At 51.5% G+C, this 23,478-nt stretch overlaps 1 protein-coding gene across 9 annotated transcripts in view; it reads left to right on the plus strand.

Annotated features, from left to right (window-relative positions):
- UNC13A (unc-13 homolog A) overlaps nt 1-23,478 on the plus strand; it is a 64,746-nt gene continuing 41,268 nt past the window's right edge. For 8 of the 9 annotated variants that reach the window (XM_043911004.1, XM_043911009.1, XM_043911007.1 and 5 more), the window contains exons 1-9: nt 1-156; nt 9,293-9,322; nt 9,917-10,016; nt 12,037-12,154; nt 13,763-13,886; nt 14,602-14,675; nt 15,527-15,581; nt 17,509-17,544; nt 20,803-21,010. In XM_043911004.1, the coding sequence (XP_043766939.1) occupies nt 135-156; nt 9,293-9,322; nt 9,917-10,016; nt 12,037-12,154; nt 13,763-13,886; nt 14,602-14,675; nt 15,527-15,581; nt 17,509-17,544; nt 20,803-21,010 (767 nt within the window). In that variant the 5' untranslated portion in view covers nt 1-134. The remainder of the gene's footprint in view (nt 157-9,292; nt 9,323-9,916; nt 10,017-12,036; nt 12,155-13,762; nt 13,887-14,601; nt 14,676-15,526; nt 15,582-17,508; nt 17,545-20,802; nt 21,011-23,478) is intronic. The other variant, XM_043911006.1, reaches the window with a different exon arrangement.

Genomic DNA, 23,478 nt, shown 5'->3' on the forward strand with positions numbered 1-23,478 from the left:
ACCAAGATGGCCGGCGGCGGAGGCCGGGCCCCGGCGTGAGCCGAGCGAGCGCGGGCTGCAGCCCCCGCCATGCCCCACCCCAGCGGCAGCTAAACCTGAGCTGACGGCGCCGGCCCGCCGGCGACTCTGGAGACATGTCTCTGCTTTGCGTTGGAGGTAGGAGGCGAGGCAGCGGGACGGGGAGCCGATGTGGACCCGAGCGGGGCTCGGGGTCCGTGTGGATGCGGCTGGGCTCCTGAGGGGGTGACCCGCGTCCACGCGGCTGGACTTCTGAGGGGGTGCCTGAGAAGGTGATCCGTGTAGACACAGCTGGGCTCGCAGGGGGTCCTGGTTGCCGCTGCTGGGGTCGCGTGGACACGGCTGGACGCGGAGGCCCGTGTGGACGCGGGCAGGGGTTCGGGGCTCCATCTGGAAACTGTCTAGTCTGGGTTGTCTGTGTTGAACAAGTTATTAGCGGGTTCGTGTGGAAGGAGCTGGGTAGTTCGAATGAATCCTGCAGGGTCCTTGGAAGGAGTCTTGTCCTGTGGGCTGGGCTGCGGACCCGCCTCGGAATTCGGAGAGGAGTGCAAGGGGAGCGGTCTCCAAGCCCTGGGCGTGTAAGATTTGGGTAGAGGGTCTTGACTATTAGGACTACCGGTGAGCTCTAGGTACTCCTCACCCTGGGAGAGGAGAGGACTCGGGGAGGAGGCCGAGGAGACCCCTTCCAGCATCCTAAGAGCGCTGTGATGGACGGGTCTGGAGGCGCTTTTCCAGTTAACTCTTTGGTTTCCCTAGTGGGGGCTGGGGGAGTCGCCTGAGGGCTTCACCCTCTCCGCCCTCGTTGGCCACTCCGAACAAACACCTATCCGACCTTCTCCGCAGGGAGCCGACCCCTTGGAAGTGCAGTACCCCCCCCCCCCCGGCACCGCTCACGGCCCACCCTCACCTCACCCACTTTGCGCTGGAGGGAGGGAGGGAGGGAGAGGTGGGGTGGAGCTATTTTGGGGCCAGAACGCCATCTGCACCGAGGCCCACGCCCAGGCCCACGCTCTGCGTTTGGGTGGGTGGAGTGAGAGATTCCGGAGGGGCATGACTCCTTCTCTCCCCCCGCCACCCGCTGCCGCACCCCTGAGGCAGGGTGGGGGAGAAGTCAGCCCACCTGGACCAAGCCGCCTGGGGCACTCCTGAGTTCTCAGCAGGGGACCTTGGCGGCAGGGGTGGTGGCCCAACCAGGGTTCAAGGCTTATGGAGGTCTCAACCTTGGGTTTTAAGTACTGAGGTCCACCTTCCCTCACTTCTACTCCCTTCCAGAAGGCTGAGGTGGAAGAAGAGGTGTATTGGCCAAGCCTGAGACGGCAGGCTTCAGGACATCTTAGGCTGCCCGGAGTGTGATGTGTGTGTGTGTGTGTGTGTGTGTGTGTGTGTGAGAGGGAGAGAGAGAGAAAGAGAATGAGAGAGAAATCTAGAGAGGGAGAGAGAGAGAGAAGGATGAACCCGGCCTTCTGGACCCTGGTGGGAAGGCCCGGGAGCCGGGAACCGCCCCCGCCGCCCCTCCCCCTCGCCCCTCCCCCTGTGCTGTGACTCTCCATTCACAAACCCGGCCCCGCCCGCCCGCTCCCCGCCGCGGTGGCTTCCCGAGTGCTGCTCGCGCGGGGCTGGGCCGGCGTGGACGCGGGTGTTCTTAAAGGGACAGGTGCCTCCTTTCCTTGATCTCATTCCTGACGGGCGGGGCTGGTGGTGGGCGAAGGGCCAGTAAAATCAAAAGTCAACTCGTTCAGCCCTTAGCCTACGGAGTACGAGAGTCGAGAGGTGGAGCAGACCCCCATGCATCCCTCACAGTCTAGGCCCCAGGGGAGGGGGAGGTGAACATCCAACCCCCCCTACTGGCCCCTCCCCCCTCCTCTGAACTGCCTAACACTTGAGACGGGATAGCCCTGGAGGAGGGGGTCAATGTGGGTTCCTGGCTGACTCCTCCAAGCTCTCTCTCCTCTGCCCCCTATCCCCATCTCTTCTCTGAAATCTCACCCTCAACTCTGATGCAAACGGGAGTCTTGCCTACAGGGGTGGTGTGAAGCGGAGGCAGTAAGAGGGGTGAGAAAGAATTGTGTTGGATGACTTTGTGGAACTTATAGGGAAGGAGTCATCAGCAGAGCAGAGGGGGCTCGCTGGGAGGAGTAAGAAAGGGGATGAGGTGGGAAGTGGAGCCCTGAGGTGTAAAGAGAACAGCTGATGCTGGGAGAGGCTGTGTGTGTGTGTGTGGGGGGGGGGGGGTGACAGGGAGCAGCAGGGAGAGAAAGAACTGCTGAAAGGAGTGGGGGTGATGCCCAGAGTGGGGCGTCTTGAAGGCTGAGGGGGAGGGGGAGAGTCAGGGCTGGGAGGGCTTTCCTTGGATCTGATTCACCCTTAGAGCTGAGGAAATACCTGCTCCTGACCCAGGGACCCACCCATGTTTGCCCACACTGGCATACACTGGGGCCTGTACACTCACGCCCAGGCTTGCCTCCCTTGTGTGCTTAGAAGTGCTTAGGATTCACCAAGTCTCTATGAAGACCATGTGCCTATGACTGCACATTCATGGACACATGTGCAGATTCATATGCCCATTGACACACACATACATATACACCGGACACAGTCTGTGCCACAGACATGGTCCCCATGATAGAGGCATGTGTATCTACACTTACACACACACACACACACACACAGAAATATATCCATACGTGTTTGATGCATGTTTACAGTATCCATGTCACCTAAATCCTAAATATCAACTCATGCCCTAACACTCAGGCATGTACCTATGTATACCTGTTAGGCCCCCAAATCACCAGACACATTTGTACACAAAAGTACATGCCAAGGCCATATATGTACACACATGATAACCCTTCCCTGGACATTCAAAGCTGTCACTTTGAACAGGTGGCTGATGATGCACACACACACACACACACACACTAATATATGTAGCTTCAGAGGAGTCTGCACATGTATGCAAGTAAACAAAAATCTACATGCTATACAACTGCATAGTGTGTACACAACACACACATATCCCCAACATATGTTTGTATTTAACGTATCACTCAAAAGCCTGCACATACCTAAGCTCACACCAGCATGTCCCACGTACAGTCACACCCCACTCCCCAGCACAGACCCTCACCTTCACTCAGATGGTGCACATGTGTAATTATCCCACCACACATGTACACACACACACTCATGTACACTCACTTGCCTGCCCTGGCAACATGAGGAAATACACATTCAAGCACACACAATGCAGTTCTTATGTGCATATCCTGAACTTACATATGGGAGACTACCCTGTACAGACCTTGCCTCTGCCCCCTCTCATTTCTTTATGTAGAGCCCCATTGCCCCTCCCAACCTTAATTCACTTTCTAAGTCTTGGCAGAGTCCTGAGGCTGCTAATAGCAAGTGCCACTTAACTCCTTTGTTAATTTATTCATATATTTACTCAGCAAGCATTGAGTACCCACTATGTGCCAGGCACTGATCCTGGCTCTTGGAACCCAACCTTACTCCTGGCCTCATGCTGGTGGAGTCAGATTGGGAGAGATGGGGAGCTAAGGAGAAGGGTTTCCATGGCCCTTTTCCTCTGGCAAGCCTACCCCATTCCTATCACTGCCATTTGCCTGTGTCTCAGAAGATGAGGGGAAACTGAGCAGAAGAGAGATTTTGCTCTAGGTGGAGGGCATATGCAAAAACATGATGGTAGTACTTTGGTTCCAGACCTCCCTATGTGCCTCGTGGCATTTTGCTAGGCCACTCAATGTTTAAAAGGCTTCATAAATATTTGATGACCGAATACTGCATATAAGTTAGCAATGCATTTGAAGGTGAGTTTGCCTCACAACTAATAATGATATCTACAACAAGTTCCATCTATCCAGCATTCCACAGGCATAGTTTTGAGGACTTTTATGCCCATTGCCCACTTTAATCCTCAGAGCAACCCATTTTACAGATGAGGAAAACTGAGGCTCATGCAAGTTCAGCAATTTGCCTGGTGCCACAGAGTCAGAGGTGTGGCTGCCTGTCTCCACAGTCTACTAGGAGTGAAGGGTGAAGGTCGAGGCTACCCTCAGCCTTCAGGACCTGGAGACACCTAAGTCCTTGTCATGGGGTGAGAATCTGTCTCAGGTTCATCCTTTTCCTTCGTTCACTCAGTAAACAGACACATCATGATTTCCCCATTCATCTTGACTGTTCCCCTGCCTCTCTCCCTAGAAGCCTTCACAAATCCCTCTGCCTCTTGCTGCCCTGTTTCTGATACCATCCAGCCGGGGGGAGAGGGGGGAACTGCATCTGGGTCTTTGTTTTTACCACCGTTTTAGGATGCCTCTGGTTTTGGCTCTGATTCATCTTCAGAGCTGCAATCTTAGCTATCTGCCTATCTTGCACCTCACTTTCCTTCTGCATACAATGGGTTTCCTCTGTGAATTTATTTTATTTTTAGATTTATTAACTTATCTGTGAGGTGCCGACCAGGACATCCTGAGTCCAGAAGGCCTGGGTTTGAATCCCCAAATCCATCACTTCCTGGAAAGTCCCATATCTTTTTCATTCCTCAGTGTGTCTATCTGTAAAATGGGAACACTAATAGTGTCCACTGCCTAGATTTACTGGAACTCTCCAGTCAGATGAGGCATGCAGAGATACTGGCATGATGCATGACTTGTGGAAAGTTTCAATAAGTGTGAGCCAAAGGCAGGAAAAATCAATGATGGTGTTTTTATTAATGGGGACTAAAAGCTTCGTGAGTGTAGGACATTTCCTGAGAGTTCACTGCGTTCTCAGGCCTGAGGATGGCTCAGTGAGACACAGGGGGGCAAAAGAAGTACCAACTCTTTGGAGGTACTTGGGTAGGGAAGAAAAGTTCAGCACCGCGGATAGTTCAGAGAGGAGGCATCGATTTCAGCACCGTGGACAGCACAGTTCCGCGTCGCGGGACCCTCTCTCAGTGCTGGACTGCTGGGGGAGGCAATGACGTCATTCTTTCAAGGAACAGTATTTAATAAGCACCTACTATATGCTAGACATAGTTCTAAGTGGTACTTGGTAAACAGCACTGACTATCTGTCAAGGTTCTTGGTGTGTTTTTTTCACCTATGGCTTCAATTGGGTTCTGGCTTATTTCTGTCCATGGATGATGAGAGTCCTCCTTTATTCTCTCCCAGATGCCAAGTCAGCGGGACCAATGTCCTCATCACAAAGCCCATGTCTGCTACAGACATCACATATTAAATGCCAGGCTTCCTAGAATCTAGTTTTGAATTCTCTATGCTTCCCTTCTACTACTTGTAGTGTCTTCTGACACCCAATAAGCACCTCCTGTGGGTGCGCTTTTGGAAAGTGAAAGTTGCTCAGTCGTGTCTGACTCTTTCCGACCCCATGGACTATACAGTCCATGGAGTTCTCCTGGCCAGAATACTGGAGTGGGTAGCCTTTCCCTTCCCCAGGGGATCTTCCCAACCTAGGGATCAAACCAGGGTCTCCTGCATTGCAGGTGGATTCTTTACCAACTAAGCTATCAGGGAAGAACCTCCTGTGGGTGGGCTTTTAGCCACTTCCACTGATGGCTGGAACCCTCTATTCCTCCACTCCCACCACCAGGCCTGGAAGGTTAATGGACCCCAAGGACTGGAGACTATCTCAATTAGAATCTCGAGTCATCCAGACCAGGGGGTACACTTAAAATTCCACCAAATAATAAAGATACTAGTGACGGTAATAATAATAGGAACAACAGTATAATAATGCTAGTGCTAATAATGAAAAAGAAAGGGGAGAAGGCAGAAGAGGAAGGAAGAAGGGAAGAGGAGGAGAAGAAACAGATTAAGTAGGGCCATTTTCTAGATGCAGAAACTGAGGCCCAGAGCCTGGCAGTGCCAATGCCCTGCTCCCACCTCCACTGGCTCTGCCCCCAGCAACCACTGCCTGTGCAACCACATTAATCAGTCAGCGCCGGCCGATGAGCGCCGCGGGGTGGGGCGGGCAGGGACCGAGGAGTCCGCAGGCTGCTGACCTGGCCGTGACGCGGTATCTCCAGCCCGCCCGTCAGTGGGCACCTCCCCCACTCAGCACTCCCCGCGGTCGCGTAGCTCACGCCCTCTGCGCCCACGTTATAAATAGCCCGGTGCTTGTGACCAGGAGCTCGGGAAGGAGGGGCGGCGCTTCCGCCCTGGTGACCCCGATACCGCGGGCAGGAGGAAGGCGGCGGGGCGGAGATGTGATGACAATGACTCGGTTCGCTTGCTGACGGGGAAGAGAGATGGGGAGAGAGCCGTGACTCTCTCTCCGAGCCTCTGCCTCCAAGCCCTCTCCTACAGAGCCCCTCCCCCAGGCTACCCGCCCCTCCATTCCCCTCCCCCATCGTGAGCCTCCCCCAGCTCTCTGAGCCCCCATCCCTTAGTCCCCTACCTTCCTCCTCCTGACCTCATACCCTATTCCCCCACCATGAGCTTCCTACTCTGAACCCCCGTCTCTGATTCTCCATTCTTCTCTGAACTCCATCTCCCACCCTGAGTCTGACCCTCCTCCCTCTGAGTCCCCATGATGAACAGTGATGTCCTCACCCTGGATTTTCTGAAGGGGCCTGGGGGCTTGATGTTAGAGCTAAAGCTCTCTGACAATCTCCCACTGCCAGTGGACCCCAACTGAGCCCTATGCCCTCTGGCCTAGAGAGGATTAGGGAGGAGGGAAGGGAGAGAGACTGAGGACTAGGAACCAGAGAGACAGAGACAGAAGGAGAAAGGGAAGAAGACAGACAGAAAGATGACAGCAGTGGAGAGACACAGAACTGGAAGGAGGGAGACAGGGAGAGACCTTCCTGGAGGAGAGGATGGAGGACAGACCTTGGACAACTTGCTTCCCTTCTTAGACCGGCCCCTTATCTGTAAAAAAGAGGCGCAGAACTGCAGACTGGGGCCCAGGTTTGGTCAGACACCAGTGAGCCCCTCTGATCCCCCAGGGCCAGGCACCTACCTCCCTCTGGTACCTGCCCCCAACTTTTCTTTCCTAATCCTGCCTCTCTGCAGCATCTCCCCTGCCTGCCCTCCCTAGTGGAAATCTGTGTGTCCCTTTCTGTCTCTCTGTGTCTCTGTCTGTCTGATTCTCGTGTCTTATTATCGCCCCTCACTTCTCCCCCTCCCCTTTTCCTTTCTCTCCTGTTGATGCCTCTGCGTGTGCCTTTCTGTCTCTCCCATCCTTCTCCCTCCCCATCCTCCCCATGCACACTCCTCCCCCTTTACAGAGTCATTAGGTTTGCCCGCTGAAGCTCCCCCAGGAGGGAGGCCTGGAGCTCCTGCAGGGCACAGTCCTAAGTGCCCCTAAGCCTCACTCAGTCCCAGGGTGAGGGGCTAGGTGGGTGGACTCTCTGTAGTCTGGGTGGGGCCGAGGGTATGAGAGGGGGCATGTGGGACAGGGGGAGGGACCTTGTGGGAGAGAGAACTTTGCATGTGCAGTTATGTGCCTCAAGTGGGAAGATTTTGGATGTGGAAGAAAGAGACAGAGATGGAAGCCCAGAGAGGGGGGTTCATTTGCTCAGAGCCACACAGCACCATAGTCTGAATACAGCTCCACCTGACTCCACGCTGGGTCTTAGGGTGATGGTGGTGTTGGTATAGGAAGGCACTCATTCCCTCTTCTGCTCTTCAACTCTGGGGAGCTCGCTCAGTACTTCTGGGCATCAGTTCTCACCCCCACAGTCTGTCTGCGATGGGAACAAATAGTATTTACTGACTAATGTTTAGAGCCACTCTACTTCCCCAGCCCTTGATGGGAATTCTGTTTTCACTGGCTCCATTCGATACTTCTTTGAGAAAGAAATTCAAGTGATGAGGACAGAGAAATGAAATCCCTATGGGAGATTGAATCCCAGATGGGAGGCCATTGTACTTGCAGGGAAAAAGGTTGAACTTGGCTCTCAAAAAAAAAAAAAAAAAGGAGAAAGAATAGAAATGCAATTCTGATTCTAGGAATTTATCCTTTAACTTACTTGCACACACTCTTCAAGACATGCAGAGGGTATAAAATGCTACCATTTGTGTAGGAAATATTGCACATGTGCACACAATTGCTGATGCATGGATTATCTGTCTCCAGTCCCACGAGGAACTGCTAATGTTGATTGCATCCTGGGAGGAGAGTGAGAGCTGGGGTAGAAAGAGCCTCATTTTCATCGTATAATCTTTGGGTTGCTTTGGATTTTGTAAAATATGCATGATTGCTTACTCAAACAAAAATAGTCTCTTGAAAAGTTTAAAGGGAAAAGGAAATATAGAAACCAGGAGCGAGGCCTCAGGTTGGCAGCAGCTTTTGGGTGGGAGTAGAGAGTAATGGTAGAGAAATACATTGAGGGCAGATGCAGAATTTGGGAGATATTGAAAGTGAAAGTTTAATATCCTGTAAGAAATTCCAGTAATGAATGAAATTGCTTTGAATAACTTGGGGCTGTGGGGTAATGTGAAATATGAAGAGACTGGACCCCCTGGGACCCTGAGGTGTATCTGGCTTGCACCTTTCACAGTCAAGTAGGGCTGGACAAACTAATAATCTACCTGGCCAGGACTGGGATGTCTCTATGTACACTGCAGATTCAGCTCTCTGGGTTGATTTTTCTCACCTCTCCCAATCCCTTTTGAATATTGGACTCTAAACTCTGGGAGCATCTGGCAGGACAGACTGAGCTGGACAGTTAAGGGAGAAGAGTCTCACTAATCTAACTGGGGGGTGGGAATCACTGGAGATTGATTCTCCTTCCTCCTCTATCTCCTTCTCCCCGACTCCCCGGCTCCTTCTGAGGCAATCCTGGAGGGCTTCCTGTAGGAGGTCTCTTCTTTTGAATCTTTGTTCAGTTGGAGTAAAGCCACCACTGGAGGGAGGGAGCTTTGGGGAAGTTTGATGGGGAGGAGGGTGGGACAGAGAATATTCCCAAGGGCCAAACTTCCTTCCATCACGGGGCTGCCTGTGCTCATCTGTCTGATGGCTTCTCTCTCTCCCACTCATCCCCACCTCCCTCCTCTCCTTATTTCTCTTCCTCTCTTTGTCTCTGCCTCTGTCTCTGATTTCACCTCTGTCTTTATTATTATCTTTTTTTAAAATCTGGTCTCTTTATCTGCCTCTTTTGCTCCATGTTTTTTGCCTTTCTCTTCTCTCTCTCTTTCTGTACCTCTCTCCTCTCTATCTCTCTCATTATGTCTCTATTTTCCTGTGTTTCTCTGTCTCTCTCCTCCCCACCACTCTCCCCGTCTCCCTTCCCTATTTCTGTCTCTCTCCACAGTCAAAAAAGCGAAGTTTGATGGTGCCCAAGGTAAGTGCCCTCTATTCCTGTCCTGTCCTGTGTTGTCTGTCTGTCTCTTAGCGAGGTGAGGGAGGGTGTCTGAGCCAGTGATGGGGAACTTGGGCTGTATGTCTGTGAGCTTCACAGAGAGCATCGGAATTGGTCTGGGGTCCCCCAGCCGCCTTCCCTACCATCCCCTGAAAACCCTAATGGGAATAGGGCTCACCCTGAGCCAGTGGTCCTTCCCAGGATCCTAAGAGATAGGGCGGGGACTCTTAGGTTAGGCTACAGGGAACAAAACTGGGGCTGAGAGGCAAAGGAAATTTCTTATGTCCGTGGATATTGGACGTCGTCGTTTCTAAGCATAAAGATCAGGCATCCCCAAATCCCCCATCTCCCTGCACCAAGGCCCCTCCCTGCTGTGCCCTGAGGTGCTGGGGTGGGTTTCTGGGGGCTGACCTGGGGATGGGAGGCACAGAAGCAACCCAGTGTATGGGACCTGGGGTGGCCCCAAGAACTCGCAGACCCTTGGGGATCATAGTGGGGTCATTGAGAGCTTGGGAAGGGACATGGGGGGGGGGGGTCCCTGAGCCCCTGCACTGACATCTGCTTTCACCGCCACAGAGAAATTCAACACCTATGTGACCCTGAAGGTGCAGAATGTCAAAAGCACGACCATCGCGGTCCGAGGCAGCCAGCCCAGCTGGGAGCAGGATTTCATGTTGTGAGTCTGCAGTGACGGCCTCACCCCCTGGCACAGTCAGGCCTGTTGCTGGTCCTGCAGGGCACAGCCGGACACTCGGGTGTCGTCTGGGACTCCCCTCCTTCAGCCCCTTGTCCAGTCATCAGCTTTGCCTCCGAAGCACTTCTCAGATCCAGTCACTTCCTTTTGTCTCCGAGGCCACCAGCCAAGTCCCCGCTGCCCGCCAGCCTCCACCCTGGCCTCCTGCTGCCATCCGCCTCCCGCAATCTGTTCTCCTCCAGGCAGCCAGGGGGATATTTTTAAAATTGCAAATCACATCCTGTCGCTCTCCAAACTTGCCCCTGGCTTGTGGATCATCAACCTCGAAACAAAGCCCTCATCCCTCCCTGCAGCCCCCCGAGACCCGGTTCCTGTGACCTCACACCAGTACCTTGCTCCATTTCTCCTGGCTCACCTGCCCCAGACACGCCCACCTCTGCCCGTTCTGCCAACTTGTCCAGCTTGTTCCTGCCCGCAGGACCTTTGCTCCTGTCCTCTCCCCATCCCAGCTGCCTCCTTCCTGCCCTTTGGGTCTCAGCTGTGTCACCTCCTCAGGGCAGTCCTCTCGGATCACCACCCTCAAACTGTAATTGAAGAGTAATGTCATGCCTCGCCATCAATTGTTATTTTATTCATTTGTGTGACATTTGACACATTTCCGGCCGCTTCCCCTGGACTATGAGCTCCAAGAGGGTAAGGCCCTATTGGTCTCTGCCCCTGTGACCTCCATGCCAAGCACAGAGTCTGACCCACAATAGGTGCTCAATAAATGTTGGTCTAATAACCGAATGAATTCATGACCTGCACCCTCTTCTCAACCTGGAGCCACTTAAGACCCCCTATTAAGTGAAGTGAAGTCGCTCAGTTGTGTCCGACTCTTTGCAACCCGATGGACTGTAGCCTACCATGCTCCTCCATCCATGGGACTGTCCAGGCAAGAAAACTGGAGTGGGTTGCCATTTACTTCTCCACAGCATCTTCCCGACCCAGGGATCGAACCCAGGTCTGCCGCATTGTAGGCAGACGCTTTACCATCTAAGCCATCAGGGAAGTCTCTAGGAAGACCTCCTCTAAATCCTACCTACTCTGATGATGGCCAACATCTGGTCTGCCGTGACCTCTTCCAAGGCTTTGATTAAATCAGTTTTGCCTTATAGCCCTGGGAGAGAGTGTGCTAACACAATCCTCATGCTACAGATGAGGAAACAGATGACCTGAAAAGCAAAGCCACCTGCTCAGTGTCATATGGCCTCTATCTGGCAGAGCTGGAATGGGGACCCAGGCAGCCCTTAACCCCTGAGCAGAGGCTGTGGGAGGCCATGGGAGAATCCAGAGTTGGGATTCTGGAGCAAGAGGGCACTTAGAGAAGGGAAGGAAGGTGATAGTCCTACAATCTAGGGAAAAGGTGAAGGGAGCGGAAAATAATAGTCCTCAACTTCCCCTAAAACCAGTTACTGAATGACCAGGTATATTCAAGGAGAACATTCCTTAAGATGAATCTTTGGTAAATTGGTAGATTCAGTGAATTGGACATTCATGAAGATTTTCCCCCCAGATCTGCACATTTCCTGCAGGGAACGTGCTTAGAGGCGGGATCATTCATATGCTTAAGGGTGTCCCCATATGATTGGAGAGGGATGACACTGGGAAGGATGGAAGAACCATGAATTGCCCTTATCATGGGAGTAATAGCGAGCCATGGAGAGCGTTGGAGCATCTTCCTCACTTAACCAGCATTCTCAGGGTCTGAGGGCTAGAGGAAGGGCCAGGTGAATTGAAGGTACATGTAATACTTGTCCCCACTCCTTCTTTCCCAGCCTGGGATCCTGATTCTGCTGTGACACCCTGGGCACATAACTTAGCCATCTGGCCTCGGTCTGCCCTCTGTAAAACAAGAACTACTGTGTCATGTTCCTGGCTGGCATGCATTCAGACCTGGGTTTGCATTCCAGCTGGTCATGTGTCCAAACGCTACTGAACTGACTTTCTGTCCTCTCAACAGTGAGATTAATCGCCTGGATCTGGGGCTGACGGTGGAGGTATGGAACAAGGGTCTCATCTGGGACACGATGGTGGGCACTGTGTGGATCCCCCTGAGGACCATCCGCCAGTCCAATGAAGTGAGTGGTGGGATGAAGGTTGGATAGGCGTGCCTGGGAGGGGCCCAGAGGCCAGCGGTCTAAACAAGATAGGCCTCTGTCTCCATCTCCTGACGGTGTTCATGTAGGCGTTTAGGGTGGCTATGGAAGCTCCAGTCACCAGGCTGTAAAGTCCTTCTGTCTTGTCAGCCTGCCTTTCTCCCCACGTGGTTTCCATCTCATGGCCCAAGACGGCTGCTCATGTATTACCATTACATCTGCATTCCAGTCAGGGGGAGGGAAAGGTCACAAGGGAGGGGGTTTGCAGTCCTGATTAAGGACCCAAACTGGAAACTGCTCAAGGCACTTCATTCACCTGTTATTGGCCAGAACTGCCATGTGGCCCCACCTACCTACAAGGGAATCTGGAAAATATAGTCTTTAGCAGCACAGCCCCACTAGAAATGTATCCCTACAGAAGAGAGGAGAAGGGATGTTGTGAGAAACTAGCACTTTGTGCCCAGATGGGCATCAGGGAGGGAGGTTGCAGCAGTACCAAAGAAGTACTAGAAAATAACCTTGCCTCCTTCTCCAGCCTCCTGGCCTTAAATCTCCCCCCTCCACTTGGTCCCTAGAATCCTATCCTGCCCTCTCTGCCTATCACCCTGGGAGGCCTCCCAGATAGCATCCACGAACTTTGCCAGCCCTATTTCCCCCACACTGCAATCTACACTCCTCACAGGCCCCACAGATGGCTTTTGAGCTTTCACATATGCTGTTCTCTGGGTTTCAAGGGTCCTCCTTTCCCTCACCCTTAAGCCCAGTTCCAACGTCCTCTCCTCCAGGAAGCCCCCCCTGAATCCCTCAGCTCCCCTCCCCCCGTCTGGCCTTCCCTTGACTTCGTGGTGCTGGGAGTGTCTGTGTCAGACTCTTGTGACTGTGGGCTTCTCAGGGATTGCCCAATATGGCCCAGGCTTAGAGCAGGCCCCAAGGAGGGTTTATTTTTTAATGAGTGAATGGAAAGGGAAGAAAGAGGTGCAGTAGTCCAGACAAGTGATTCCAAAAGGAAACCTTGTGGCTGAACCACAATGTCCTCAGTGACCCCTCTCTGCAAGTGTGAGGAAGGCCTGGTCACCTGGGACAACCACGACCTATGGCCGGGGACCCCGGACTGCTCCCCTGACCCCTGCCAGCCTGGGCTACAGTGCATAGGTCTCCTTTGAGAGATGAAGAAAAATGAGGTTCAGAGTGGACCCCACTACTCAAGAGCTCATTTCCCTGAACCAAGGGGGACTGGTTCATTCACTCGGGGGGTTCCCTCCCAGGACAGTGGTAAGATCAGGTCTTCTATCTGAAGCTGAGCCCTCAGAAGGGGTGAGGAGTGCTGTGCAAGGCTGGGACCGCCCCTACCTGACTCTGCAGGGCCCTCTCTCTGGGTTCCCCAGACCCACCATGTTGCGTTGAATTTGTGACCTTTCTTCTCGGCTTCCTTATCTGAAGTGAGGATGTGACCCTTGTTCTTGGTGTAGGGGTGGGATGCAGGGAAAGAGACATGTCCTGTGAGATCAGAGGCCTGCTGGCTGGAGCAGAGATGTGTGACTCACCTGGCCTCATGCGGGACCCCACCCCCTGTCACCCCACCACTCGCAGGAGGGCCCTGGAGAGTGGCTAACCCTGGACTCGCAGGTCATCATGGCGGACAGTGAGATCTGCGGCACCAAGGATCCCACCTTCCACCGCATCCTCCTTGACACCCGCTTTGAGCTGCCCTTAGGTGAGTGTGGTTGGGGAGGGGTGGGGAGGAATCCTTGCCCAGCCCCAGGAGAATGACCGGGCCTGGGTGGATCCAGATAACCCTTCATGTCTATAGCCATACCACCCTGAATGCGCCCGATCTCATCAGATGACCCTTCATTCTGAGGATGAGGCTCCCCCTCCCCAGAACAGAGTCTCCCAGATCAGAGTCAGCAGAGATGTGTGTCTCCTGGGTACAGAGCACATTCCAGCTCCTGCAGGTCACCAGTGGGCTGCCAGTGCTTTTCAACCTACGGGGCTCAGATCGGAGCTGTCCTGGCTGGCCTTTGGTGAGGTCTGAGGCTGCAGAAGTGAGCTGGATATGGAGAAGATACAGACAGTGGCAGAAAGACAAAGAGAGACAGAGAGTCAGAGAGAGAGAGAGATGGAGAGATAAGCCAAGGCAGAGACACAGAGAAGCTTCTCTACCTTTCCTGGAAGCAGCTCAGTTCTCCCGTCATCCTTCCAAGAACCCATGGCGTCCCCATGCTGGAAATGCTAGGATGTGCCTCCTCTCCCATCTTCCATTCATTCCCAAGGCAGCTCTGGGTGGCGTGGTGGAGGAGGTGTTTCTGTTCTCCTGTCCTCTCTCCCCACTCACTGGAGACCAGCCCCATAGGCGGGCAGGACACACTGGATGGAGGTTGAGGGGCAGGGGGGGGCTCCCAGGCTCACGGCCAGGCTTCTGCCTCCAGATATCCCCGAAGAGGAGGCCCGTTACTGGGCCAAGAAGCTGGAGCAGCTGAATGCCATGCGGGACCAGGATGAGGTGAGCATTAGCATCACCTTCGTCTCTTTCCTTCCTCTCTCTGTCTTCTTGTCTCCCCATGTCCTCCACCCTCTATTTCTCTCTCCACTTGTCTTCCCCTGTGTCTGTGTCTCTAACTCTTTGTAACCTGACTCAATTCTGTGACTCACGTGGTCCAGTCTCAAACCAATGACGGCGTCAAGGAACAGACAGCCCACCAAGGACGTGATGATATCAATGGACTCAGGTTCTGTATTTACTAAATACTCTCAAGGAGATGCAGAGGCCCCATTACAGTTCTTAAACCCCCTTTCTGCCCCTCACCCCGCAACTCCTCAAGTCACACTTTCAGGTTTTCTTAAAAAGTTGCCTTTCCCACCAGCCCTTGCCCCCGTACCTGTTCTTCCCTGCCATCCCCCTTCTTCTGGGCTCTGTATTCTCACAGTTCAAAAAGCCAGTGTGGCCCAGAAGACAGTCTTCAGAAGGCAAGGGCAGGGAAGAAAGAGCAGTCAAGTTTAGAATATCCTAGTGGGAGGCAGGGGGCAAAGGGGGTATCACTCACTTGTTAGTAATTTTTGTCCAAACTCAGCTCTCACCTTCTTCTTTCTTTAGCTCCCTGCCCCAGTGTTCTCCCGTCTCTCTCTCTCCCCTCTGGTTTTTCCCCTCGTCTGTGCTGCTTTTTCTGTTTTCCTGTATCTGTTTCTCACTGTCTTTCTGTGTGTCTCCCTCTCCCTCTTCCTCTGTGGTCAGCTGTATCCTCCTCCAGAGGGAGGGAACTTAGGGGGCAGGGAAAGTCACGAGGGCAGAGAAGAGAGGGCCATGGCTTCTGGCAGCCCACTGAGATAAGCCCTCTCTCCTTCCCCCCCCCTCAGTATGCATTCCAGGATGAACAGGACAAGCCTCTTCCCGTTCCCAGTAATCAGTGTTGTAAGTACTTCTCAGTTCCTTCCTGGGCACCAGTTGAAACTCTCATCCTTCCTCCACCCCATGACTGTCCTCTGTAATGAATGGGTCACTCCCCTCCACTGCTATGGGTCCTAAGAGTGAACAGAATCCGGTCACAGTGTAGTGGAAAGAGGAAAAGATCTGGTGCTTGGGTTTGAATCTTGCCTTGCCACGTGGCCACAGGCATGCCAGGGTCTTTGTCTGATCCTTAGAGTTCCTCTCTTTGAAACAGGGGCATCTGATAGCCCCCCGCATTCTGATCTTTTTTTTTTTTTGGAAGAACGCAGGACATCTAGAGGGTTGAAAAGCACTTGGCAGAGTCTTCAGTTCCATTCCTTAGGTCCTGGATGAGGACCTATAACTCATTCAACAAACTTTCATGAGGCCAGCACAGACCCCCAAGCAGCCCACAGTCAGACGGTGCAGACAGACAATCCTGCCAACACATGTATAATAGGCTCCTATTTTCTTAGATAAAGAAATGGAGGTCAAGAGGAGGAGTGACTTGCCAAGGTCACACACGTGGCAGGAGGCAGAGCCAGGGTTTGAATCCAGGTCCAAGGGACTCTGAGTTGTCCTCTCCTTCCACAGTGCTGTATCTCTTAATGATGATGATGCTCGCTGTATTCCTCTATATACTGCTCCTTCATCAAAGGCTGGACTTTTCAAGAGTGTTTATCCTCCTTGGTTGGCCCTGTGGACACTCGGATGCTCCCAGACCAGGTCTTCAAAGATCTAGGAGATGTCTTTCTCCTTAAAATGCCCTCCAAGTCCTCTGAGATGGGGAAGTGAAAATTATAGTCTCTGGGCAAAACCCATACCCATGACACTTTGCCCCCACCCCATCCTTCAACCTCTTTCTCCTTTTCCATCTGCTTCCCCATCCTCCTCTCCTCCCCTCTCATGGTCTCTCCTGTATCCGTCGTCAACCCCCTCCCCACCCCGACCCGCCATATGCCCAGGATATGTGATGATGGAGATTGGTGGAGGGAGGAACTGGGCGACTGCAATTGAAGGACCCCATTCCTACACTCACTTGGGGTGAGAGATGGAGAAAGTCCCTTGATTTCCACACCTGGGAAGGGATCACCACTGCTCTGAAGAAATTATAAACCCCCTCTCTGGTGAATGGGGTCATTGAAGGATTGTGGTGGGAGCAGGGCCAGGCAAGGTGGGGGCAGGAGCAGATGACAAAGAGCCCCTGGGCAGGTGACCTGAAGCCAGAGGTGGGTTCAATTTAAGAATGGAGACCTGCCTCCCAGCATTTGCCTCCAAGTTCTCTTGGAAATGTTTTATCACCCTTATTTCACAAAGGAGGCAGCCGAGTGTCAGAGGAGTCAGAATTCTGGTCCAAGCTGTTTTTCTGAGGTGCCAGAAGATGGGGGTGAGGTAGTGAAGGTGAAGTTCTCTCCCTGGTTCTGACACTCAGGCTGTGTGACTTTAGGCTGTTCACTCTACCTTTCTGAGCCTTGTTTCTTCACTTATAAAATAAGAATAGTTAAAATAAAAACTGACACAACAGGGATGTTTCAAAGCTGAAGATTTCCAGTTCAGTGTTTCCTTCATTATCTGGAGGATGGGGAGGTGGGGGGAGACAAATGAGGCGTGCTGACCCCAGACTTCAGAGTTGGAAAACCCTGGGTCCAAATGGCCTCTTTATCACTTCCTGGCTGAGCTGTGGTCTTGTCAAACAATGAGGATATCTTGCCTTCCTCCCAAGATGGTGAGTGAAGGCATAACAAAAGTCAGAGGTTAAAGTGATACTTGGGAAAGATCCTCACGGCAAAAGGGCATGGGGTCCCGGGTGGGAGGAGGAGATGGGGAGAATGAGGAGGATGGGGGAGCCCCCCTCCCCATGCCTCCCCCTCTGTCTGCTCCCTTTTATTATCTCTGCCCCTTCTCTTTGTAGGCAACTGGAATTATTTTGGCTGGGGTGAGCAGCAGAGTAAGTACTCAGCTTGATGTTCTGAGAGGCCACGGGGAGGTAGGCGCCTCGGAGACCATGAGGCCCCCGCCCCTTTGATCAGGGAAGTGGGGAGCCTGTGGCTGATGCATTGAGGCCAGAGGACTGGCAAGACCACTCTTGTGCCCTCCTGCCCCCCCATCACTAACATCTGTTTGAGGGTCATGATCTCTCTCATGGGGAGTGGGTCCCATCACTCGGGTGGGGGGATTCAGCTGGGAGGAGTGGGCATTTAGACAGGAGACCTGCCTGTCTTCAGCTGGGCACTGTGATCCCCCCACCACCTCGCTCCCCATGTATAACCTCATCTCCTCTCCTGTGACTTCTTCCTCTTTTTGTCTCCCCATCGTCCTCCTCCACCTGGAGCCCTCCTCCAGCCCCAGTGTCACTCAGAGGCTGGTGGGTGGGGAGGGGAGAGGGTCTCAGACAGAGCAGCTGGGCAGAGAAGCCCCCAGGCAGATATCACTCTGGAGAGCTCAGCTCCCAAAGCTCCCCCTGCCCCCAACACACACAGCTTCCTCCAAGTTGCCCCCAGGGGAAGGAAACAGGCCACCTCTCCCAGATTAGAGGACTGTGTTCTCCCTAAGGAACGGCTCCCTTTTCCCCATGCCTTTTACCAAGAAATCCAATCCTCTAGTCTGAGCATGTATCTACCTCCTGATTTCTACTCCATCAACTGGAGGCTCCTCCACCCCATCCCCACATCCTGATGGACAAGTTCCACCTCACCCCCCCCTTCAAGATCAGGAAAGTGTAGTTGCTCAGTTGTGTCTGACTCTTTGCGACCCCATGGACTGTAACCTGTCAAGTTCCTCTGTCCATGGAATTCTCCAGGCAAGAACACTGGAGTAGGCTGCCATTCCCTTCTCCAGGGGGTCTTCCTGACCCAGGAATCAGGAAAACTGTTTACAGATTCATCTGACCCTTGAACAACATGGCTTTGAGCTGCACAGGTCCACTTATATGTGGATTTTTTTCAGTAAATACTACTACAGTACTACACAATCCCAGTAGGTTGAATCCACGGATGCAGAAGTCTGACTATGGAGGGCCGATTATAAAATCACACATGGATTTTTGACTGCCCAGAGGGTTGGCATCCCTAGCTGTTGTATTGTTCAAGGGTCAGCTGTATTTTGACCCTAAAGAATTTGTCAAAGCAAGTTGATCAGAAGCCAGTTTAGCCAAAATAGACATTTGGCAGACAAGAAGACTTGGTCACAAGCAGTTTCACACAAAATAAGCAATACAGTTAAAAAAAAAAAAAAGACATTCTGGATTAAAACCAATTTAGCAAAAGTCTGTAACGATAATTGGGTCAAGAAGAGCAAGACAATGGGGCCCAAAGCAGAGCATTTTGTCAAAACAAAAGTGGCTGAAAATGTCTTATCCAGAAGCAGGCAATTTGGTCAAAAACAATTTGGTAAAGAGCAGAGTCTGGGCAAAAGCAAAAAGAATCCAACAGAGAGCAATCTTCCCCTTAAAACTGATAATCTTTCAGAAAAAAAATCAGTTTGGTGAACATGCACAGAGTCTCATGTGATTTGACCGGAACTATTTCAGCCTGGTCAAGGGCAATCTGGTAGGCTGCAAACCCAGATAACTGTGTAGAAAACAAGTTGGTGAGAGGGGCAGTTTGGTAAGCCTGCCACGTTGTCCCCAGTTTCAGATGCCCCACTTCAGGCCTGAAGGCCCATCAGTTTCACCCTGAGGCTCATACATCTGTTGTGGCAATTCACATCTGTTTCTGCCTCTGACGCCAGCGCTGTCAGCACACAGAGCATCAGGTGATGATGGTCATCCGGCAGGGACAGGATGAAAAGCTCGCAGGTCACACTGGCCCAAGTCAAATGAGAAATCAGGAAGCCAGAGCGACTCAGGAAAGCCACAGCTATGCTGCTAAAGCCAGCACTGCTGCTGAAAATGAATTTAAGGTTTTTCTGGAGGCAAATAGGGACTGAATCAGACAGCTAGTTCTAAGCGAAGGATGAAACTAATATTTTAACTGTTTACCCTATTTTAAAAATTTGACATTTTTTTAATATAAAGAGAGAGACTCTATTAGAGGGAAATGGAATTAGAAAGTTAAAATAATAAAGCACAAAAAAATCTAGGAGATGAGCAAAAATGCTTAAAGACATAAAAAAGTATAAACCAGGGGCTTCCCTGGTGGCCCAGTGGTTAAGACTCCACACTTCCAATGCAGGGAGTACAGGTTCAGTTGGAGAGCTAAGATTCCAGGTTGAAAAAAACCAGAAGCAATATTGTATCAAATTCAATAAAGACTTGAAAAATGGTCCACGTTAAAAAAAAATCTTTAAATAAAAAGTATAACCCACCCTCTTGGTGTTTAAAATCACCAGTAAGGTGATCCCACAGCCTAGTACCCCATGGGAGACCCAATCTGCAAGTTAATTTGGGGCAGGCAGCTCACTTCTCTTCAGCTCAACTATTGCTTTCCAGATAAATTGAGTCTCTCCTATTCCCACCACAATTTAACATCCTTTGAGACTGTTTTCTTTTTACTGAGAAAGAAGATCTGTTTTCTGTTTACTAAGGAAAGCAAACTGAACTAAATTATCCTTTAATTCTTACTAAACACTTGGAGTTTGGCAACCCCACCCTGTTCCATTTGAGTGATAGATTCTAGGCCTGTGATGGTGTTGCCAACCCAACAATCTAACCTTTCTGAGGGAGACAATACCTTGTCAGAGCCCCTTCCTATACATGTGAGTTCAGGTCTGGGTCACCTTCCTAGGATATCAAGAAATCTCTGAAGGTTAAAGGGCATTTATACCCTACCTTGTCTTCCTGATCTCCCCCCAACTTCCCCCTAAGTGTTTGGGTGACTTTCATTATGGGAAACTCATTACCTGGTGGAAAAACCCATATTATGTTCAGAGAGCCTGGACTGGTCCATTCTCACATCTGAGCTGAAAGACACCTTCCAATTTGTTCTAGTCCTGTTCACATTGTAGGACCTACCCTGGTCCCCATTCTCTAGGTCCAGTTTGACCCACATACAGAAAAGAAGGGTTTTCACCTCCTTTATTCTAAAACCTGTACTTCTATTAACATGACCCAAGATCCTTTGTTCATTTTGGTAGATTCCTCTTCTTGGGTTAGCAGTCAATGAAGACCCTCCCAAGTCTGAGACACTGTGTTGGCCTCCATTGCGTGCTTTCTCTCTCTCTCTGCCTCCCTTCCTCACTCTCTCCCCTCACCTCCTCTCTCTTCCAGATGATGACCCTGACAGTGCAGTGGATGATCGCGACAGTGACTACCGCAGTGAGACAAGCAACAGCATCCCGCCACCCTATTACACTACGTCCCAGCCCAATGCCTCAGTCCACCAGTATTCCGTCCGCCCACCACCCCTGGGTTCCCGGGAATCCTACAGTGACTCCATGCACAGCTATGAGGAGCTCTCGGAGCCGCGGGCCCTCAGGTAGTCACCGTGGAGTGGAGGGGGTGTGTCTGTGTGTCTGTGTGTCTGTGTGTGTCCAACTCCATCTCCTGGAGTGGAGAGAGGAATAGGAGGCTGGAGGGAGCTGGAGGCAAGTGGGTCTAAGGAAGCGGCATCCATGCCTTCTTACAGGCAGTAGAAATTTTCTTTACCTAAAATCTTACCAAGAAAACTCCGCAAGCCTGATAGAAAGGGGTTTGCTTTAGTTGAAGGAGGAGAAGGAAGTCACAAAGCCCCTAAGAGTTTCCTGTGCAAAATGGGGGCTCCTTGGCACTCCAGTTAAAAGCCCCTGGTCCCTGTTGTACTCTCTAACCGCTCAGGCGAGGAGGTGGATGAAGAGATAAGCATTACCAGGGATGGGGAGGGGATGAGGCTGGTGTGAAACATAGTAATGCTGGAAAGACTCCCAGCAGGCGGGTGGCTTGTGGTCCTGGGGTGGTCCTGCTCGGCCTTCCTGGTGGCCCTTAACTCTGTGTTCCTGACCAGCAGGCACGGACACTGGTACTCAGGCATGGGTGTGTGTCCGACTCTTTGAGACCTTATGGACCATAGCCTGCCAAGCTCCTCTGTCCATGGGATTCTCCAGGCAAGAAGACTGGAGTGGGTTGCCATGCCCTCCTCCAGGGGATCTTCCTGACCCAGGGACCGAACATGCGTCTCTTACGAGGCCTGCACTGGCAGGATGGCTCTTTACCACTGCCACCTGGGCGTGACTTAGGAGCTTCCCCTTCTCAGTCCAGCCACCGTCACTGCTCTTTCAAACTAGGCTGTCCCCAGACCCACCTCATAGGTTGGTCCCCTGGCTTACATGGGTGCAGTGTGTTGGCCCTTGAGCCCATGAGACTGAAACTTGTGCCTGCTGCTCCCCTCTTTGCTGACTTGATCACCCCAGTCCTGGTTTCTTAACTGAACAGCAGCAAATATGATATTAAACAGGTTGGGTATTTGTGAAGTACTTTGCGCGGTTCCTGAAAGTGCTGTGTAGTGATTATTAGGTAAATAACACAAATAATAGTATTCGGAGCTAACTGGATGCCCAGCTCTGGGTCAACATTTTTCCTTCATCATCTTATTTCATTCTCTGGTTGGGGATATTATTGACTCCATTTCACAGATGGGAAATCAAGGCCCAGAGGGGTTAAGTCACTTGCCTGAGGTCACACAGTTGGTAAATCATCATAAGGACAAATATTTGTGGTGAACCCACTGGGTGGCAAGCAGTGGCTTCATGAATTACTGGTCACGGGTCTTCTTCTAAAGTGTTTGCTCCCCAAAGAATACATTTCCTTCATTAAAAGATGGGCAGGATGAAAATGTTGAGTGTTCTCTACTCTCTTGTTGAACCTATACTTTTATTAATGCATGTGCATGCCAAGTTGCCTCAGTTTGTGTCCGACTCTTTGAGACCTTATGGACCATAGCCCGCCAGGCTCCTCTGTCCATGGGATTCTCCAGATGAGAAGACTGGAGTGGGTTGCCATGCCCTCCTCCAGGGGATCTTCCTGACCCAGGGTTCAAACACACATCTCTTACAAGTCCTGCATTGGCAGGCGAGTTCTTTACCACTAGCACCACCTGGGAAGCCCAATTCTCTTAATAGGACCCCTCAACTCTCTAAGATATTAGACCAGGGACTTCCCTGGTGGCCCAGCATTTAGGACTCTGCACTTCTAATGCAGGCGTTGTGGGTTCTATCCCTGGCCAGGGAACTAAGATCCCAAATGTCTCATGGCATGTGGCCAAGAAAATTAAAAATAGAACATATAAATAAGTAAATAAATAAGATATTAGGCTCAGCTCACACATACACCAGGGCCTTTGATTTGTGTGAGACTCTGATATAGCAGAGTTGGAGCTAAACCCTGTAACATAGGTCCAGGACTAGGCTGGGGCAAGTGTGGTACAGTTGAGGTTGCCTCAAGTACAAAATTTAGAGGGTGCCAAAACACTCAGTCATCAAGATCAATATGTCAATGCAATATTTTAAAAAATCAAAATGAATGCCAAAATAGTGCATGATCAAAAATTCACCAAAATATATCTTCGTAAGAGTGAATTTTGTTGTATGTAAGTTACACTTCAGTGAATTTTCTAAAAAAATCCATGCTGAGGAAAATACACAGTTTTAAGTAAAAGCAGGAGCCGAACCTGCACTTGCAGGACTCGGCTGCACCTGCCTCGTCCTGATCTTGGCTCTGCCATGTCTATAAGCAAGAAAAATAATGCTGGTTAATTGAACACTTACTAAGTGCTAGTTTTTGGGTTTTTTTTAATTTATTTGTGAGACTTTCCTGGTGGTCCAGTGGTTAGGAATTCGCCTTGCAGTGCAGGGGATGCAGGTTCAATCCCTGGTTGAGGAACTGAGATCCCACATGCCTCGGGGTAGCTGTGGAAAATGAAGCAGAGAGATGAAGTGACTTTCTTAAGATCACACAGCTATTAAGTGACTG

Source organism: Cervus elaphus, chromosome 9 (genome assembly GCF_910594005.1).
Source record: "Cervus elaphus chromosome 9, mCerEla1.1, whole genome shotgun sequence".
Classification (NCBI taxonomy): Eukaryota; Metazoa; Chordata; class Mammalia; order Artiodactyla; family Cervidae; genus Cervus; species Cervus elaphus.